Here is a 16,686-nt window from a genome sequence, read left to right as displayed (position 1 = left end):
CTGTTAGTGTGTCTATTGCAGAATTGACTTACTTTATTTTGCATAACTATACTGCTATCACTCCCTTTGTGGCCACTCTTATTTTGGAATATGTGGCTTGCCTTTTTTGTTTTTTTTGTTTTAAATTTTAGTGTAAACACTTACAAGGTGATGTAAGCAACGGAGGCCAGGAGTGGGGAGCACTGCTATATTGAAACAAGTGTTTCCACACAAGGAGACATGATAGTATAACTACAATGTCTTAAATTCATACCTTGGCTTACAGTGCTGTAACTTTACTGTGTCGACAGGCCTGTATTCTAGTATAACTGTGTCTGCACTGGGAGGGTACTACTGCCTCTTAGTTATGCCAACGTAGTTAAAGTGAAAACTCCTAAATGTGGACAAAGCCAAAGAGTTCAAGCCTGATGGAACGGCAAATTCCAGTTCAGAGTTGGCAAAATTACATGGAAGGATCACTGTTTATCTGAATTGATTGTCTTCCTTTCCGTCGGAATAATCAAGATTAGACTCTGGTATGAACAGTGTGATGGTTGTTTGTTTTTTTTTTTTTTTGGTTTGTTTTTTGTTTTTGTTTTTTCCTCCTCCTCACTTACACAAGGCCCACCGGTAAAAATCTATTAGGAGTGTTTGGTTTTTTAGTTATATTTGTGTTTTTTAAAAAGAAAAATGTTGATTCATCAATATCTTCCCCCTTCAGACATTTGAGAAACTCCTTATCGCCAACAGAGGAGAGATTGCATGCAGAGTAAGTTATAACTTTCAAGCATTTATCATTCTTGAACTTTTTTGCTGTAAGATTACTTAAATACTGAAAACTCTTTTTTTTTTTTTAAATAGGTGATTAAAACATGCAAGAAGATGGGCATTAAAACTGTTGCCATACATAGCGATGTTGATTCCAGTGCTGTAAGTATTGTCTGATCATTTTGTTCCTTTTTTTTTTTTAGCTTCTTTCTGAACAACAAAGGAATTCAATGTTGCACCACTTGGCAATGTGACACCTAACCTTTAGGCACCTAGGAAATCTCTGGAATCCGCAAAGCCTGGATTAGGTGCTTAGGCTCCATATACAATGCACGGGGAGCAGGTAGTGTAAACTTGGCCTAATACAGCAAAAGTAAAGTATCCTACACTAGTTTAGATAATAACTTTTATTACAGAGGAAGAGGTAGCAAGTGGATAGCCTGTTGTTGTTTGTTGTTTGACTCTGACCAACTGGAAATAGTAGGTAACTAATAACAGTGTTTTTATAAAATGAGTTTATACAAATGAAGAAGGGAGAATGAAGCAGTATAAGAATGATGGAAGCGAAAGTTGGGTTTCCAAGAGGTAGGTAGGCTAATGGGAAAGTCTTCTATGGGATGGAATTATGGGAAAAAAGTTGGTGTTCCTTTTAAAAATAAATAAATAAAAATAGTCAAAGACTGTTGAAAATCATCCCGGGGACTGAATGTCTGAGTGTCAATAATGGCTTAAATCTATCTTTGGTATATATAGCCCCATTGCCATCGTATCTGAGCACCTCAGTCTCTACTAAGAAGCAACAAAGAGTCCTGTGGCACCTTATAGACTAACAGATATATTGGAGCATAAGCTTTTCGTGGGTGAATACCCACTTTGTCAGTCTCTACTGTAGTTCTCCTCTCAACACCTCTTGTGAGGTAGGATGTACTCTTCCCTATTTTTGTAGATGGGGAAACTGAGGCACAGAATTTAAGGGCTTATCTACACAGTGCCACAACCAGAGTACAGAGGTGTGAACTGTAGAGCTCTCTAACTGCCCCATGTAATACCCTACTGGCATAAACTTAAAGGTACCTACTTCATGTTAACGTAGTCTTGTTTGTTCACACTGATGTAGTCCCTGTTTCAAAGTATCTTTACATTTATGCCACCAGGGTCTACATGGATCATTTAGAGTGCATCACTTCAGGGCACTCTGCAGTTCATACCCCTGTAGTCCGGACCAGCCACTAATGACTTGCCTGAGGTCACACATGAAGGCTATAGGAGAGCAGGGGATTGATCTCGGGTTTCAAAACCCAGGTTAGTGTCCAAACCCCTGGATGGTCCTTCTGGACCATCCTTTTGTCCCTGAGAAGAACAGAGTATCTTCATAACCTTTGGCTGAAATTCAGTCCAGGACAGTGGTAATTGGAAGATATTGCCGTTCAGTGTACTGTGAAATGAGTTTTTGGTCTCTTGTTCAGTTCCTAGTGAGCAAGTGTCAGTGTCACAGTTATCAGTAAATGGTGCTTTTGCTGGTTTAGTTGGAAGCCAAGGATTAAGTGGGTGCAGTGAATAGCCTACTGTTTCACTAGGGTATGCCTACACTGCAGCAGGGTGTATGCCTGCTAAATATCGAGGAGTATGGGAAAATGAGTTAGTTAGCATGAAGATAAGTTTGAGATGGTAAGATGGGAAAACTGAAGCTGATAAGGCCATAACCCAGGGTTATGTTGTAGCTATATTTTGATTATAACTGGTTTTAGCATGGTTTTTAGTGAGTGTTTTTGAGAATTGTGAATTTTTTTTATTAAAATGCTGTCTATATTGATAACATGGGAAGGGTATTGATGAAGATATTAGTTTAAACTGTGTATAATGTAAAAAGCCAATAAAGAGGTGGCAGAAATGTGAATGTTAATGCATAGGTTTAATGTTAATTAGCATTATAATAGGTTATAAAAAGAGTAGTTTTGCTAAATTATGGAAAACTGTCTAGTTAATACCCAAAAGTATATAATCAAAGGTAAGTTTACACTACAGCTCTGCTGACCTAGTGCAGATGTGGATAGTGTGAAACCTGCATCACATGGAGCGGGGGCTTTTTCACATTCCTGAGCAATGTAAGTTATATCAACTTAAGCAGCAATAAGAAAGAGGAGTACTTGTGGCATCTTTGAGACTAACAAATTTATTTGAGCATAAGCTTTCGTGGGCTAAAACCCACTTCATCGGATGCATGCCGTGGAAAGTACAGTTGAGGGGGGGAGAGAAAGAGAGAGACATCGCACAGAGAACATGGAAAAAATGAGTGTTCCATACCAACTATAACAATACTAATCAATTAAGGTGGGCTATTATCAGCAGGAGAAATTTTTTTGTAGTGATAATCAGGATGGCCCATTTCCAACAGTTGACAAGAAGGTGTGAGTAACAATAGGGGAAAAATTAGCGTGAGGAAATAGCTTTTACTTTGGGAGTGGATGAGCCATTACACAGTCTTTGTTCAAGCCTAATTTAATGGTGTCCAGTGTGCAAATTCATTCCAATTCTGCAGTTTCTCGTTGGAGTCTGTTTTTGAAGGTTTTTTTTGTTGGAGAATTGCGACTTTTAGGTCTGCAATTGAGTGACCAAGGAGGCTGAAATGTTCTCTGACTGGTTTTTGAATATTGTAATTCTTGATGTCTGATTTGTGTCCATTTATTCTTTTACATAGAGACAGTCCGGTTTGGCCAATGCACATGGCAGAGGGATGTTGCTGGCACAGGGCATATATCACATCGGTAGATATGCAGGTGAATGAGCCTCTGATAGTGTGGCTGATGTGATTAGGTCCTATGATGGTGTCCCTTGAATACATGTGAACAGAGTTGGCAATGGGCTTTGTTGTGAGGATAGGTTCCTGGGTTAATGTTTTTGTTCTGTGGTGTGTGTGTGGTTGCTGTTGAGTATTTGCTTCAGGTTGGGGGGCTGTCTGTAAGCGAGGACTAGCCTGTCTCAAGTTCTGCGAGAGTGAAGGATTGTCCTTCAGGATAGGTTGTAGATCCTTTATGATATGCTGAAGAGGTTTTAGTTGGAGGCTGAAGGTGATGGCTAGTGGTGTTCTGTTACTTTTTTTGGTGGGCCTGTCCTGGAGTAGGTGACTTCTGGGTATTCTTTTGGCTCTGTCACTCTTTGTTCGCTTCAGCAGGTGAGTATTATTGTTTTAAGACTGCTTGATAGAGATCTTGTAGGTGTTTGTCTCTGTCTGAGGGATTGGAGCAAATGCGGTTGTATCTTAGAGCTTGGCTGTAGAAATTGTATTGTGTGATGTGGTCTGGATTAAAGCTGGAGGCATGTAAGTATGTACAGTGGTCAGTAGGTTTCCGGTATAGGGTGGTGGTTATGTGACCATTGCTTATTAGCACTGTAGTGTCCAGGAAGTGGTTCTCTTTGTGTGGACTGGTCCAGACTGAGGTTGATGGTGGGATGGAAATTGTTGAAATCATGATGGAATTCCTCAAGGGCTTCTTTTCCAGGGGTCCAGATGATGATGTCATCAATGTAACACAATTAGAGTAGGAGCATTAGGGGACGAGAGTTGAGGAAGTGTTGTTCTAAGTCAGCCATAAAAATGTTGTCATATTGTGGGTCCCTGCGGGTACCCAGAGCAGTGCCATTGACTTGAAGGTACACATTGTCCTCACCCACAACTATTTCACATTTAGGGACAAAGTCACAAAGTTCAACCACCAGGTTTGCTGTAACATTATTGGAGATACTGTTCCTGATGGCTTGTAGTCCATCTTTGTGTGGAATGTTGGCGTAGAGGGCTTCTATATCCATAGTGGCCAGGATAGTTTTTCGGGAAGATCACCAATGGATTGTACTTTCCTCAGGAAGTCATTGGTGTCTCAAAGATAGCTAGGAGTGCTGGTAGCATAGGGCCTGAGGAGAGAGTCTACACGGCCAGACAGTCCTGCAGTCAGGGTGCCAATGCCTGAGATGATGGGGCATCCAGGATTTCCGAGTTTGTGGATCTTAGGTAGCAGATAGAATACCCCTGGTTGGAGTTCTAGGGGTGTGTCTGTGCAGATTTGCTCTTGTGCTTTTTCAGGGAGTTTCTTGAGCAAATGATGTAGTTTCTTTTGGTAACCCTCAGGGGGATCAGAGGATAATAGCCTGTAGAATGTGGTGTTAGAGAGCTGCCCAGCAGCCTCTCTTTCATATTCCGACCTATTCATTATGATGAAAGCACCTCCTTTGTCAGCCTTTTTGATTACGATGTCAGAGTCGTTCCTGAGGCTGTGGATGGTGGCGTGTTCTGCACAGCTGAGGTTATGGGGCAAGTGACTCTGCTTTTCCACAGCAGTGTAGACCTGCCGTCAGTTACAGGGCTGTAAGGCTATGCTTCATTCTGTTGTCAGTGGACTGATCGCCCATTGATACACCATTCTATCTTTGAATGTGAGTATAATTGCAGTACCTGGTAACTGTTTGCCTGTCTGCTTACCTAATCATTTTTCTTTAGAATAAAGTTTGGCTCTATCCATCAGAGTATCATCCAGGGTTCTCTACTAAATTAAATTAACTGACTGTAATGGTCTCCACTCAGGTCACGGCCACAACCCTGAACTGCCAAGGGAGTTGTGGGGAGGGAAGCCTGGGCCCTTCTACTCTACTGGGCTCTGACCCAGGGCCCGTTTAGCTACCGCTAACCTGGCAATCAAGCCTATTTAAGGCTGTTCTCCCTGGGCCTCTTCCGCTTGTGCCCCCTTAGGGTCACCTCAGCCCAAGGCCTTTGCCTGAGGGGAAAATCCAAATCTCAAGGAAGCAGGAGGGAGTTGCCACTGTCCAGGGACACAGAATACTTCCCTCTCTGCTTGTCTCTGTGGAGGGTCCTCCCTTTCCTCGTGGAGGGCCCCTTTGGCAGCTGCATCAGAGCCTTTAGGTTTTGCTCTGCTCTACTCTTCTGGAGTTGTGGGCTGCAGATTTGCTCACCTTCAGCATGGCTCACCAACTGAGCTAATTCGCTCCCTTTTAATTCCTTCAGCAGATGGAGCATTTGCTGCAGGTGTGGCAGGATGGGGCTGGCTGAGCCCAAAATGAGCCCGTTAGCCCTTAGTGCTCAGTGTGTGGCTTGTACACCGCAACACGCAGAACTAGAGGCTTGAACAGAAAAACTGATTGGGAAAGCAAGGCACAATAAACCAATGTAATATTAATTGGGAACATTAAAAAGTCCAGGAAAGTTCTGAACCACACTAATAGGGGAGAGTGGAGGAAGAAAGGCAGAAGCAAGAATGAAGAGCTTAAAGAATGTCTGGCTGTATTCAAATAACTTTGCTGCGATAACATGGAGTGTTTTAAATGAAATGAAGTAGTATCAAAGACATTTGGGGTGTGTTTACACTGCACTAAAAAAACCCTACGGTACCAAGTCTTAGATCCTGGGTCGGTTAGCTCGGGCTGTGGGGCTAAACACTGCAAGGTAGATGTTCAGATTCTGGATGGAGCTTGGGCTTTGTGACCATATGTGTGTGTGGGATGGGTTGGGGTGGTGGTGGAAGGAAGGGTCACAAAGCTTGAGCTGGCTGAATGTCTGTACTAGTGGTTCTCAAAGCCGGTCCGCCACTTGTTTAGGGAAAGCCCCTGGTGGGCCGGGCCGGTTTGTTTACCTGCCGCATCCGCGGGTTTGGACAATGGCGGCTCCCACTGGCTGTGGTTTGCCGCTCCAGGCCAATGGGGGCTGTGGGAAGAGGCGTGGGCTGAGGGATGTTCTGGCCGCCCTTCCTGCAGCCCCCATCAGCCTGGAGCAGTGAACCACAGCCAGTGGGAGCCACAATCAGCTGAACTTGTGGACATGGCAGGTAAACTGGCCCGGCCAGAGGCTTTTCCTGAACAAGTGGCACACCGGCTTTGAGAACCACTGGTCTACACTGCGATTTTTAGCCTGGTAAGTCAAAGTCAACAGAGCCAGGCCAGCTGCAGTTGTGCCACGGGTCTTTTATTGTAGTGTAGATGGCATCTAAATGGCATTTTAGTTCATGGAGGACAGATGAGGCCCTGCAAGACTACAAAAGGGCAAACATTGTGTCTACTTAAGTACCTAGGGAACTAAAGACTAGTATATAACTATAGCATTTTAATGAATTATTGTAATTATTAAGCAGCTTAAAAACACCTAAAGGAAAGCGGATGAACAATGTGGGTTCCTTAAAAGAATCTGGGTATTGTAATATGACTGACTGGACTGTAACTAATAGCATCTCAAATTTTGCCTTGACAAGTTTCTTAATATCCACTCTAGATTTGACATTAAAAACTATAGCTAGTGAAATAGTTTTTATGAACTAACTTTCCTGGCTCCAGGTGAGAGTCTTTACAGTAAGATGTAGCAGGAGCAATTGGTTGTAGGATTGGGAATTTTGGTGGTCTGTGTTCCCTCTAAGCTGTGTGGTTGTACAGCTGATGAAGAGTCAATCAAGTGCCATACATGTCCGGTGGCATGTATTCAGGTGCCCATCCCCCCATTGCTCTGCAGCCGCATTGCTCCTGCCCTCTGCCTTGGAGCCCCTGGTCAGCTGCTCCTGGGGCCCTCCTGCTTAATGTGCAGAACAGATACACTGATATCTTGGTGTTTGTCTCCCCACTGCCCATGTACTCCATTTCTGTGGAGTTGGGGAGGGTGGACAGGGCTCAGAAGCAAGACAGAGCTGCTGTGGTTTGAACAATGAGCCTTCTGGTGAGTGCCTTAAAGAGACGGCGCACAGTCTTTCAGAGAATCCTGTGGCACCTTATAGACTAACAGACGATTTGGAGCATGAGCTTTCGTGGGTGAATACCCACTTCGTCAGATGCATGACATCGTCAGATATATGCATCTGACGAAGTGGGTATTCACCCACGAAAGCTCATGCTCCAAATCGTCTGTTAGTCTATAAGGTGCCACAGGATTCTTTGCTGCTTTTACAGATCCAGACTAACACGGCTACCCCTCTGATACTTCCTCAGCAGCCAGCACTCGTGCACTCCCCCCCCGCCTTCCCCGAGTCTCTCTCATACTTGCCTCCATACTACCCTGACTACAGTGCACCTCCTCCCTTCCACTCTTCCCCACTCAACACTGCACATTAAGCAGGATGGTTCTGGGAGTAGCTGACCAGGGGCTCCAAAGCAGAGGGCAGGAGGAACAGGGCTGCAGAGCAGCGGGGGGAGGGGCACTTGAACACACAGCATCGGATGTACCGGGCTCTGCTAATCAAGTATGCCACACTTCATTGACTCTTGAGTGGCTGTGCGACCGCGCAGCTTAGAGAGAACACAACTTCCAGCCATCATCAATTAAGGGAAATAGGGTTAGCTTTACACGTACCATGAGGATGAAAATACTAGAGAGAATATGTCCAGAATGAAGCAAGAAACAGAATAAAGGATGACTGTAAATTAACTGAGAATATACTGCTTTAAAATAGTTCCTTAAATAGAGAAGTAACAGAAGTGGAATTTAGAAAGTCACAGAGACCTTGACACTATAGCTGCTAAGGAACAGGCAAAGGATAGTGCTGGGTATGGGATTTTGAAATATATACAGAGTAGTAGGTCATGATACGCACTCTATGGTCTTAAAACACTTGGCTAATGTTTTAGCTACAAGCAGTTATTTGAAGAAGCCCAGGAAATATGTTGTTGTGAATTACTTGAATGCAGTATAAGTACATAGAAAGTATAACTGGAAAGAAGATTCATTTTGCCTTTTGGATAATTAAAAATTTGGCCAGTGGGGTTTTTTAATTAAAAACAAACAAGAAGAACCATGAAATAAACCAGAAGTTGCTGCATTTGACTGAGAATAAACAAAGATGTTTCAGCCCCAAAGCAATCTTACTTCTTAAAGTGCTTGAAAATAGGGATTTAGGCTGAAAGTACGCCTCAGCCATAGGTATAGCCTTGCTAGAGTAAGCGTTATAAGGAAAAGCTAAAGAAATATTGTAATGCCTAACATAATGAGCTAAAAGTTCCTGATAAATGAACAGTCTTACGCTAATTAGATCTGAACAAAAGAAGATATAGCATAAAGCAGTGAACGAAATAAAATTATATTTGGCATTTTTAACACAGCAGGGATTCTATAGCCATAGAATGTAATGGACTATAAATGACTAGAAAAATCCCATGGGAAAGTCATGTTAGTCACTGGAAATCTGTGAAGTAAAAGATGACTAGTTATACCTTAATGTAGGCTAGTTATTGATATTGGTCTTTTTTTTTCTTTTTTCTTTTTTTTTCAGTTGAAGTGAGGACTCCAGGTGTGATCTGCTTTTGTATCAAAGTGTGCTAAAACTCAAACATTTTTCATGTTCATAACTCTGTGGATTGGACATTCATATTTACTGGCCATTGAAACATACTTTCCCTTGAGCAAAACTAAAACTAACAAAATACACATGCAGGAGCTGTTTCTAAATTTACAAGTACTTTGCTTGTATCAAAGCAATTGCACTGGATTCAAATGTACTGTAGGAAAAATCCTGCAATGGTGTAGAGCAACGGAAGGAGAAACTGGATAGTTCAAAACTGTAGGTAACTTTTCTGACTGTCTTATGGCTTTTTTGAAATTTACTAAATTTCAAAATAGTTTAGATAATAAAAAATGACTCATTTGAAAGGCGATACACAGTATTTAAAAAATGTTAACTTCTAATCTAGAACCAGGTAACTCAGTCACATATTCGTCCTGAGTAGTCAACTCTTTTGAAGAAGCACTGTGATTGACTCATAGATTTTAGGGTCAGAAGGGACCAATGTGATCATCTAGTCCGACCCCCTGCACAGAGCAGCCCACAGAACCCTAGTTTGTTGATGATTACCATGCAATTAAAAGGGATACTGTCAAACCTGTATTCCTGACTTCTTAATTCTACTTTGGCGAAAGTAAATAACACAAATGTGAGAGTAGAGTTGGTTAATTGTTTGAATTCAGACTAATCTTCCCACTTCGGAAATATTAGCCATTAGTTTCTCACTTTCTAAAAAATGGAAGCTAACACAAAGTATGCTGTTAAGTGTCCAGTTTCTATAAAGTATACAAATATAGACGCCTAATAGTAAACAGGCTGCAAGCAAACCACAAAACAAAGACAGACTTAAAACATACCTGCCTCAAAATACACACAAGATCCCTCCCTTTGAATGTATCAATAAAGAAATGTCTTGATGACACAGAAGTATTCCAGTGTGTATCCAGGAGGAGAGTATTCTGGAACTTTGGGCTTGGTTATTACAGCTAGGGGTAGGCATGTGGGCATCAGGATGCCAGTATGGGAGAATCTGCCCACCACAATATAATCTCAAAGAGGGGCATTTCCACATCATAGGCACTGTGGTGAGATGGAGAATATTTGTTCAATTTATGAATTCTGGTTGCTATTATAAGATTAAGAACATTGCTGTGTCATTGAATACATATTTGCTTAAGGTTTCCACCCTTGTTGACAAGAACTGTCTGTCAGCCCTCCCAGACTAGGTACAACGGGAGTCTTTAGAACTCCACTAGCTCCCATTCAGGTGGAAACACCTTGGGACAATGGATTAGCTCAAGCCTAAAAGAAGCCGTTTTATCCTACTTCTCTGCAAGGGGCTAGGGAAGTTAGGAGAGTGGAAAATTCTCAAACAGGATAAAGAGACTGATGACAAAGCAAGGGCTTAAGAAGGACTCAGCAGGAAGCCTTTGGACGTAGTTACAAAGTTTTGGGCAGGAGATGCAAAGAGACAAGCAAACTTTTTTTTTTTTTTTTTTTAGCTGGGGGGCAGGGGTCCAGTTTAGCTACAGGACCAACCAAAGTCAAAGCAAACTGACCTGGAAAGGGGGTGGGAGGTGGGGCCTCTATGGTTGAGAAGAGAAGCCATGTGATACAGAAGAAGGATCCTGGATGTTCCCAGAGGACTCTGACCCCAACCCAAAGAATGCTCTGGAGGGAAATGCTTTTGTAGAGAGTTGCAGTTCTTGTGGTTTTAAGTAAAGAACATTAGTGTGCAGTGTGTGTGTGACACCTACTACGTGCCTTTGAAGAGCTAACCTCTGAATTCTGAGAATCCATATGGCTGGAACTCAGGGAGAGGGTGTGTTTAAGCTGCAGAGGAGTCTGGAGATCAGCACTGATCCCAGGGTTGGGTAGTTGGACCATGAGGTCCCAGCTCTCAGAGCAGATGCTAGACAAAGGATCTGTACCCCAAAATTGTGCCTAGAGGCCTCACACCAGGGCCAGTGCCTGGCTCAGTTCAGACTCTGGAGGATTTAAGCACATGGGGCCAGAGTTGTGGGTCCGCTTACAGCAGTCTAGTGAGTGTCGAAAGCAGCTATAAATAGTTGTGGTCAGCAGTTCCAGTTCAGTGGCTGCAGTTGCCATGGTGGTATCCTAAGGCAGCAGTTCCTCACTTAGGTGGTTTTGTATTGCTTAAGGTTTTACATACTATTAGTACGGCCATGAATGTACCTGTTTGGTAAAGTCCTTTTTAAAATAATTCCATCTACAGTACTGTGAAGAGCAAGAGTTGAAATTCATAAACAGCTCTGTGGGCTTAGAAAATGTGCCTGTCCACTTAGCACTGTCTGGTTACACCCAACAACCAGTTAAAGTTGTCTATTTTCCTGCCTATTGGAGAGATGATCTCCTGTTGTGTATTGTCTGTCTGTAGAGAAAATCATTTTGGTACATTCAGTTTTGATAGTCACCTACGTGGTGCATTTCTGCTCAGGTGGATGGAAACAGAATGAACATCAAGATGTCCATGAGGCAGAGTGTGTTATGCAGCTTCTTGAATTAATTATTGAAAGTTTTTTTGAAAACAGTGGGGTAGCTCCTAACTGGATGATGTGCTGATGCCTAGAGAGTTCAAGGAATTCATTTAGATTGTGTAACGTTTGTTGCATACTTACTGCTCTTGTTTTTCCCCCCATGTGATAAATTTTCAGAGATTGATGTCTGGTTCTGATTACGAGATGAGACCTGTACATCTGTTATCTTTAGTCTTATCTTTCATAACATACAAACGCATACATAACTCTATTCATTTGGGTAAGCAAACTTTTCCATTATGATTACAAAATATTTCAGTGCAGTACCTTGTCCTCCATTATCTTATATGGAGAGTGGTGCTCGTGATCAGCAGTAAATAAGATCATTAGGCATTGTGAGTGTGGGGGTTAGACACACAGTGTAAATTCCTCTGTATGACTTTGCCAATGCACCTTAGTCCTGAGTTGCAAAAAGCCTTCTTTTTCTGAAGCTAATATTGTGCTAAACCAGTGGTTTCCAACCTTTTTACGCACAATGTAAGTGCAACTCAGGATCTACCCCACCCCTTCCCTGAAGCCCCGCCCCACTCACTTCATTGCCGCTCTTCCCCATGCTCGCTCACTCTCACAGGCTGAGGCAGGGGTTTGGGGTTTGGGAGGGTGTGCAGGCTCTGGGCTGGGGCCAGGGGGTTCAGAGTATGGGAGGAGACTCTGGGCTGAGCTTGGGGTACAGGAGGGAGTGAGGGGTGCAAGCTCTGGGAGGCAGTCTGGGTTCAGAAAAGGGTATGGGGTGCTGGCTCTGGGAGGTGGCTCAGGGCTGGGGCAGAAGGTGCAGGCTCCTTAGGCATAATTTTACTTTTTTTTTTTTTTTTTTTTTTGGTCATGTTGCCACACAGATATACAAAAATTTCTGCTCTCATCTTCCTCTTAAGTATTTTGGAATGTTTCCATTAAAAATTATGACACTCTTAGATGGCTTCTACATTCAGAATTTCTTTTGGAAATCTTGACTGCTCCATCTGTCCAGTGGCCAAAATTTTGTATGGGCCAGCTCTGGCTTGGTCTCTAGTTCCTGGCTTTTAAAGATGGATTTTGGGAGTCTGCACCAGCTCCCTACTGCTTCTTGTCCAGTTCATTTGCTATCATGGTGTTAGGTTAATTTGAGTTAGATCTGGGTTTGTATTCTGTTTTCTATCCCTGGAAGCTTTCTACTGCAGAAAAATAGTGCATGGTGCATTTTGACCTCACAACTTCCTCAGTGTGATCAGGGGCTATGCACACTCCAAAATTTTGCCTGTCTTGATGCAGAGAGGCCTAGGAACCATGAATAATCTTGTACACTGCCTTTGCAGGTGTGAATTCATGATAAGATGTCAGCTGAAGGTAATATCTTGTTTATGAGTTTGCTTCCCGAACCCCCTCAGTCTGTAACCTTCCAATTAAAACAGATTGTAAGGTAGAAATCACTTCCTGTGAATTTAAAAAATAAAAAGCCAAAGCTCATATGGCAGACAATTTCCAAACAGCTCAATTCCTAAACTTTGCATTAACTTTTACTACTTCAGCAGTTGTGCCCAAGGTATACTAACTACTGTATAAACATATAAAAAATCATCCAAAGCACAGAACTTGGTGGTGATGGGGGACTTCAGCTACCCAAATATCTGTTGGGAAAATAATACAGCAGGGCACAGATTATCCAGCAAATTCTTGAAATGCATTGAAGACCATTTTTATTTCAGACAGTGGAGAAAGCATCTGGGGGGAGACTGTTCTAGATTCTATTTTGACAGACAGGAAGGAACTTATTGAAAGTTTGAAAGTGGAAGGCCGCTTGGATGAAAGTGACCATGAAATGATAAGCGTTCATGATTCTAAGAAATGGTAGAGGGGAAAATAGAATTAAGATAATGGATTTCAAGAAGGCAGACCTTAGGAAACTCAGGGAGTTGGTAGGTAAGATTCCATGGGAAACAAGTCTAAGGGGAAAAACGGTTTGAGGGAGCTGACAGTTTTTTCAGAGTTGTTGTTAAGGGCACAAGTGCAGACTGTCCCACTGCATAGGAAAGATAGGAAGTGTGGCAAGTGCCCACCCTTGTTTAGGAGATCTTCAATGATCTGAAACTCTAAAATAAATAAAAAATTCACAAGAAGTGGAAAACAGGTCAAATTCCAAAGAATCAATATAAACAAACAACTTGTAAGGACAAAATTAGAAAGGCAAAGGCACAAAACACAAGATTAGCCTAGCTAGAGACATAAAGGGCAATAAGAAAATATTCTACAAATACATTAGAAGAAAGAGGAAGACCCAAGGACAGAGTAGATCCATTATGCACTTAGTGAGGGGAAAGACAATAACTGGAAGTGGCAGAAGTGCTAAATGACCTTCTTGTTTCAGTTTTCACCAAAAAGGTTAGTAGCAATTGGCTATCTAACATAGTAAATGCCGATGAAAATGAGGTATGATTTGAGGTGAAAATAGGGAAAACAAGTTAAAAATTACTTAGGCAAGTTAGATGTCTTCAGGTCATAAGAGGCTGGTGAAATGCATCTCAGAACATTCAAGGAGCTGACTGAGGAGATATCTGAGCCATTAGTTGATTATCTTTGAAAAGGCATGGAAGACGAGAGATTCCAGAGGACTGGAAGAGGGCAAATATAGTGCCAATCAATAAAAAGGGGAATAAGGACAAAGCTAGACCAATCTGCTTAACTTCAGTGCCCAGAAAGATAATGGAGCAAATAACCAAGCAAATAATTTGCAAACACCAGGAAGATAATAAGGTGATAAGGAACAATCAACATGGATTTGTCAAGAACAAATCATGTCAAACCAACTTAATAGCTTTTTTTGATAGGATAACAAGTCTTAGGGGAGAGTGATAGATATTGTATATCTTGACTTTAAGGCTTTTGATACTGTCCTTGCCTGACCTTCTCATAAACAAACTGGAAAGATATAGCCTAGATGGAACTACTATAAGGTGGGTGCATATCTGGTTGGAAAATCATTCCTAGAGAGTAGTTATCAGTTCACAGTCGAGCAGATAGGGCATATCCAGTTGGGTCTCACAGGGATCAGTCTTGGGTCCAGTTCTGTTCGATATTTTCATCAGTGAATTAGGTAATGTCATAGAGAGCACACTTATAGAATTTGAGGATGATACCAAACTGGAAAGGGTTGCAAGTGCTTTGGAGTATAGGATTAAAATTCAAAATGATCTGGACAAACAAGGGAAATAATGTGATGTAAATAGGATGAAATTTAATAAGGACAAATGCAAAGTACTCTGCTTAGAAAGGAACAATCAATTGCACGCATACAAAATGGGAAATGACTGCATAGGAAGGAGTACTGTGGAAAGGGATCTATGGGTTATAGTGGTTCACAAGCTAAATATGAGTCAACACTGTTGCGCCAAAAAAAAAAAAAAAAAAAAAAAAAGCAAACATGTTTCTGGGATGTACCAGCAGGAATGTTGTAAGCAAGACATGAGAAGTAATTCTACCACTCTACTCTGCGCTGAAAAGCCCTCAGCTGGAGTATTGTCCAGTTCTGGGCACCATATTTCAGGAAAGATATGTACAAATTGGAGAAGGTCTAGAGGAAAGCAACAAAAATGATTAAAAGTCTAGAACACATGACCTATGAGGAAAGATTGAAAAACATAGGTTTGTTTAGTCTGAAGAAGAGAAAATTGAGGGGACATAACAGTTTTCAAGTACATAAAAGGTTGCTGCAGGAGAAGGGTGAGAAGTTGCTCTAGTTAACCTTTGAGACTAGGACAAGAAGCAATAGGCTTAAAATGCGGCAAGGAAGGTTTAGGTTAGCCATTAGGAAAAATATCCTGTCAGGGTAGTTAAACATTGGAACAAATTGCCTTTGGAAGTTATGGAATCTCTGTCATAGCAAGCCTTTAAGAAAAGGTTAGACATAACACCCTGTCAGGAGTGGTCTTGTTCTTATGTAGTCCTGCCATGAATGCAGGGAATTGTACTAGATGACCTACTGAGATCCATTTCAGTCATACACTTTTATGATTCTGTACAGAAAAATATGTTCTTGCCTTGGAGAGCTTAAAATCTAAAACATTTAAAACCAGATGGAAAGCATGATGTAAGGGAAGAGTAATATAATCATCGGGGTGGGGTGACTGAGAGTCATCTTAGTTCCAAAAAGACCTTGGTTTTTTTGTGTGTATATATAAAAGTCTGTCATCCCTTTCTTCCCTTCTACTGAATTGTTTGTAACAGTAGGCTTAATTCTCACAAGCATTATGCAAGATGGATAGGTCTAAATCAAAGCAATTTAAATAGCTGATTTCTATCGGCAAGCAGGAAACCTTGATTTAAATTATTGGGTTTAATCTTGTTTTGAATTTGAATTTTTTTCTAAAGAAAAGTTTATTCTCATTGGTTGGGTAACCATTAAAACACATTGACTTGCAACTAAAATATAACCTTCATGCTACATTTGGTACTTATTTTTTGCTAACCAGGACAATACACTATCTATACACATTTAAGCAATTATATAGCTTAACATACATTTATTCAGATTCTTAATTTTTACACTTTCATTGTTGGAAAATGGTGAATGATGAATTTTTTACTTTTGATTTGTCAGGCTCTGTTTGGATGAAAATTAGAATTCAATAAAATATGCTAAAACAGCATTTTATTTTTGTCATTAAATGTAACTACCTTAAATGTGCTGGACACAAACTTTATCAAAGCATGTTTTACATTTAAAACTGATATTAAACAAATCTGTAGTTAATGAACCAAATACTTCTGATCACTCTTGTCCTTCAAGATATTAGAACTAGTAGAGCTCATCCTTTGACACGACAGTGGCATTCATAAGTTGGAAGAGGAAAAACAAGCTATCCTGCTTTTATAACTCCGTCTGTATTTTAGCTTCAAACTAGTAATTGAACTGAACTAGTTGAATCAACTGAAATGAAGAAAATAATATTCTCTCTGCACCTGTGGAAGAGGTTGCTGCTGTCAAAAGCTGGTTTAGCACTTCAACAAACTCCAGGTGCTTACCAGTGACTTTCACCATTTCAGTGGTTTGCCTTTGTTTAGAACTTCAGCAGAAAATGTATATTGCTTAATGCTTTTTGTTTAAATAATTGTAATAGATTATAGTAAGTATAGGCTTTGACAAAACA

General features: G+C 41.3%; 1 protein-coding gene across 3 annotated transcripts in view; it reads left to right on the top strand.

Moving 5' to 3' along the window:
* Positions 1 to 16,686, top strand: part of PCCA (propionyl-CoA carboxylase subunit alpha) — a 445,042-nt gene that overhangs the window by 12,951 nt on the left and 415,405 nt on the right. For all 3 annotated transcript variants that reach the window (XM_050948397.1, XM_050948393.1, XM_050948408.1), the window contains exons 3-4: positions 701 to 748; positions 841 to 909. In XM_050948397.1, coding sequence (XP_050804354.1) covers positions 701 to 748; positions 841 to 909 — 117 coding nt within the window. The remainder of the gene's footprint in view (positions 1 to 700; positions 749 to 840; positions 910 to 16,686) is intronic.

The sequence above is a fragment of the Gopherus flavomarginatus genome, chromosome 1 (genome assembly GCF_025201925.1).
Source record: "Gopherus flavomarginatus isolate rGopFla2 chromosome 1, rGopFla2.mat.asm, whole genome shotgun sequence".
In the NCBI taxonomy this organism is placed as follows: domain Eukaryota; kingdom Metazoa; phylum Chordata; order Testudines; family Testudinidae; genus Gopherus; species Gopherus flavomarginatus.
This window is presented reverse-complemented; position numbering and strand designations above follow the sequence as displayed.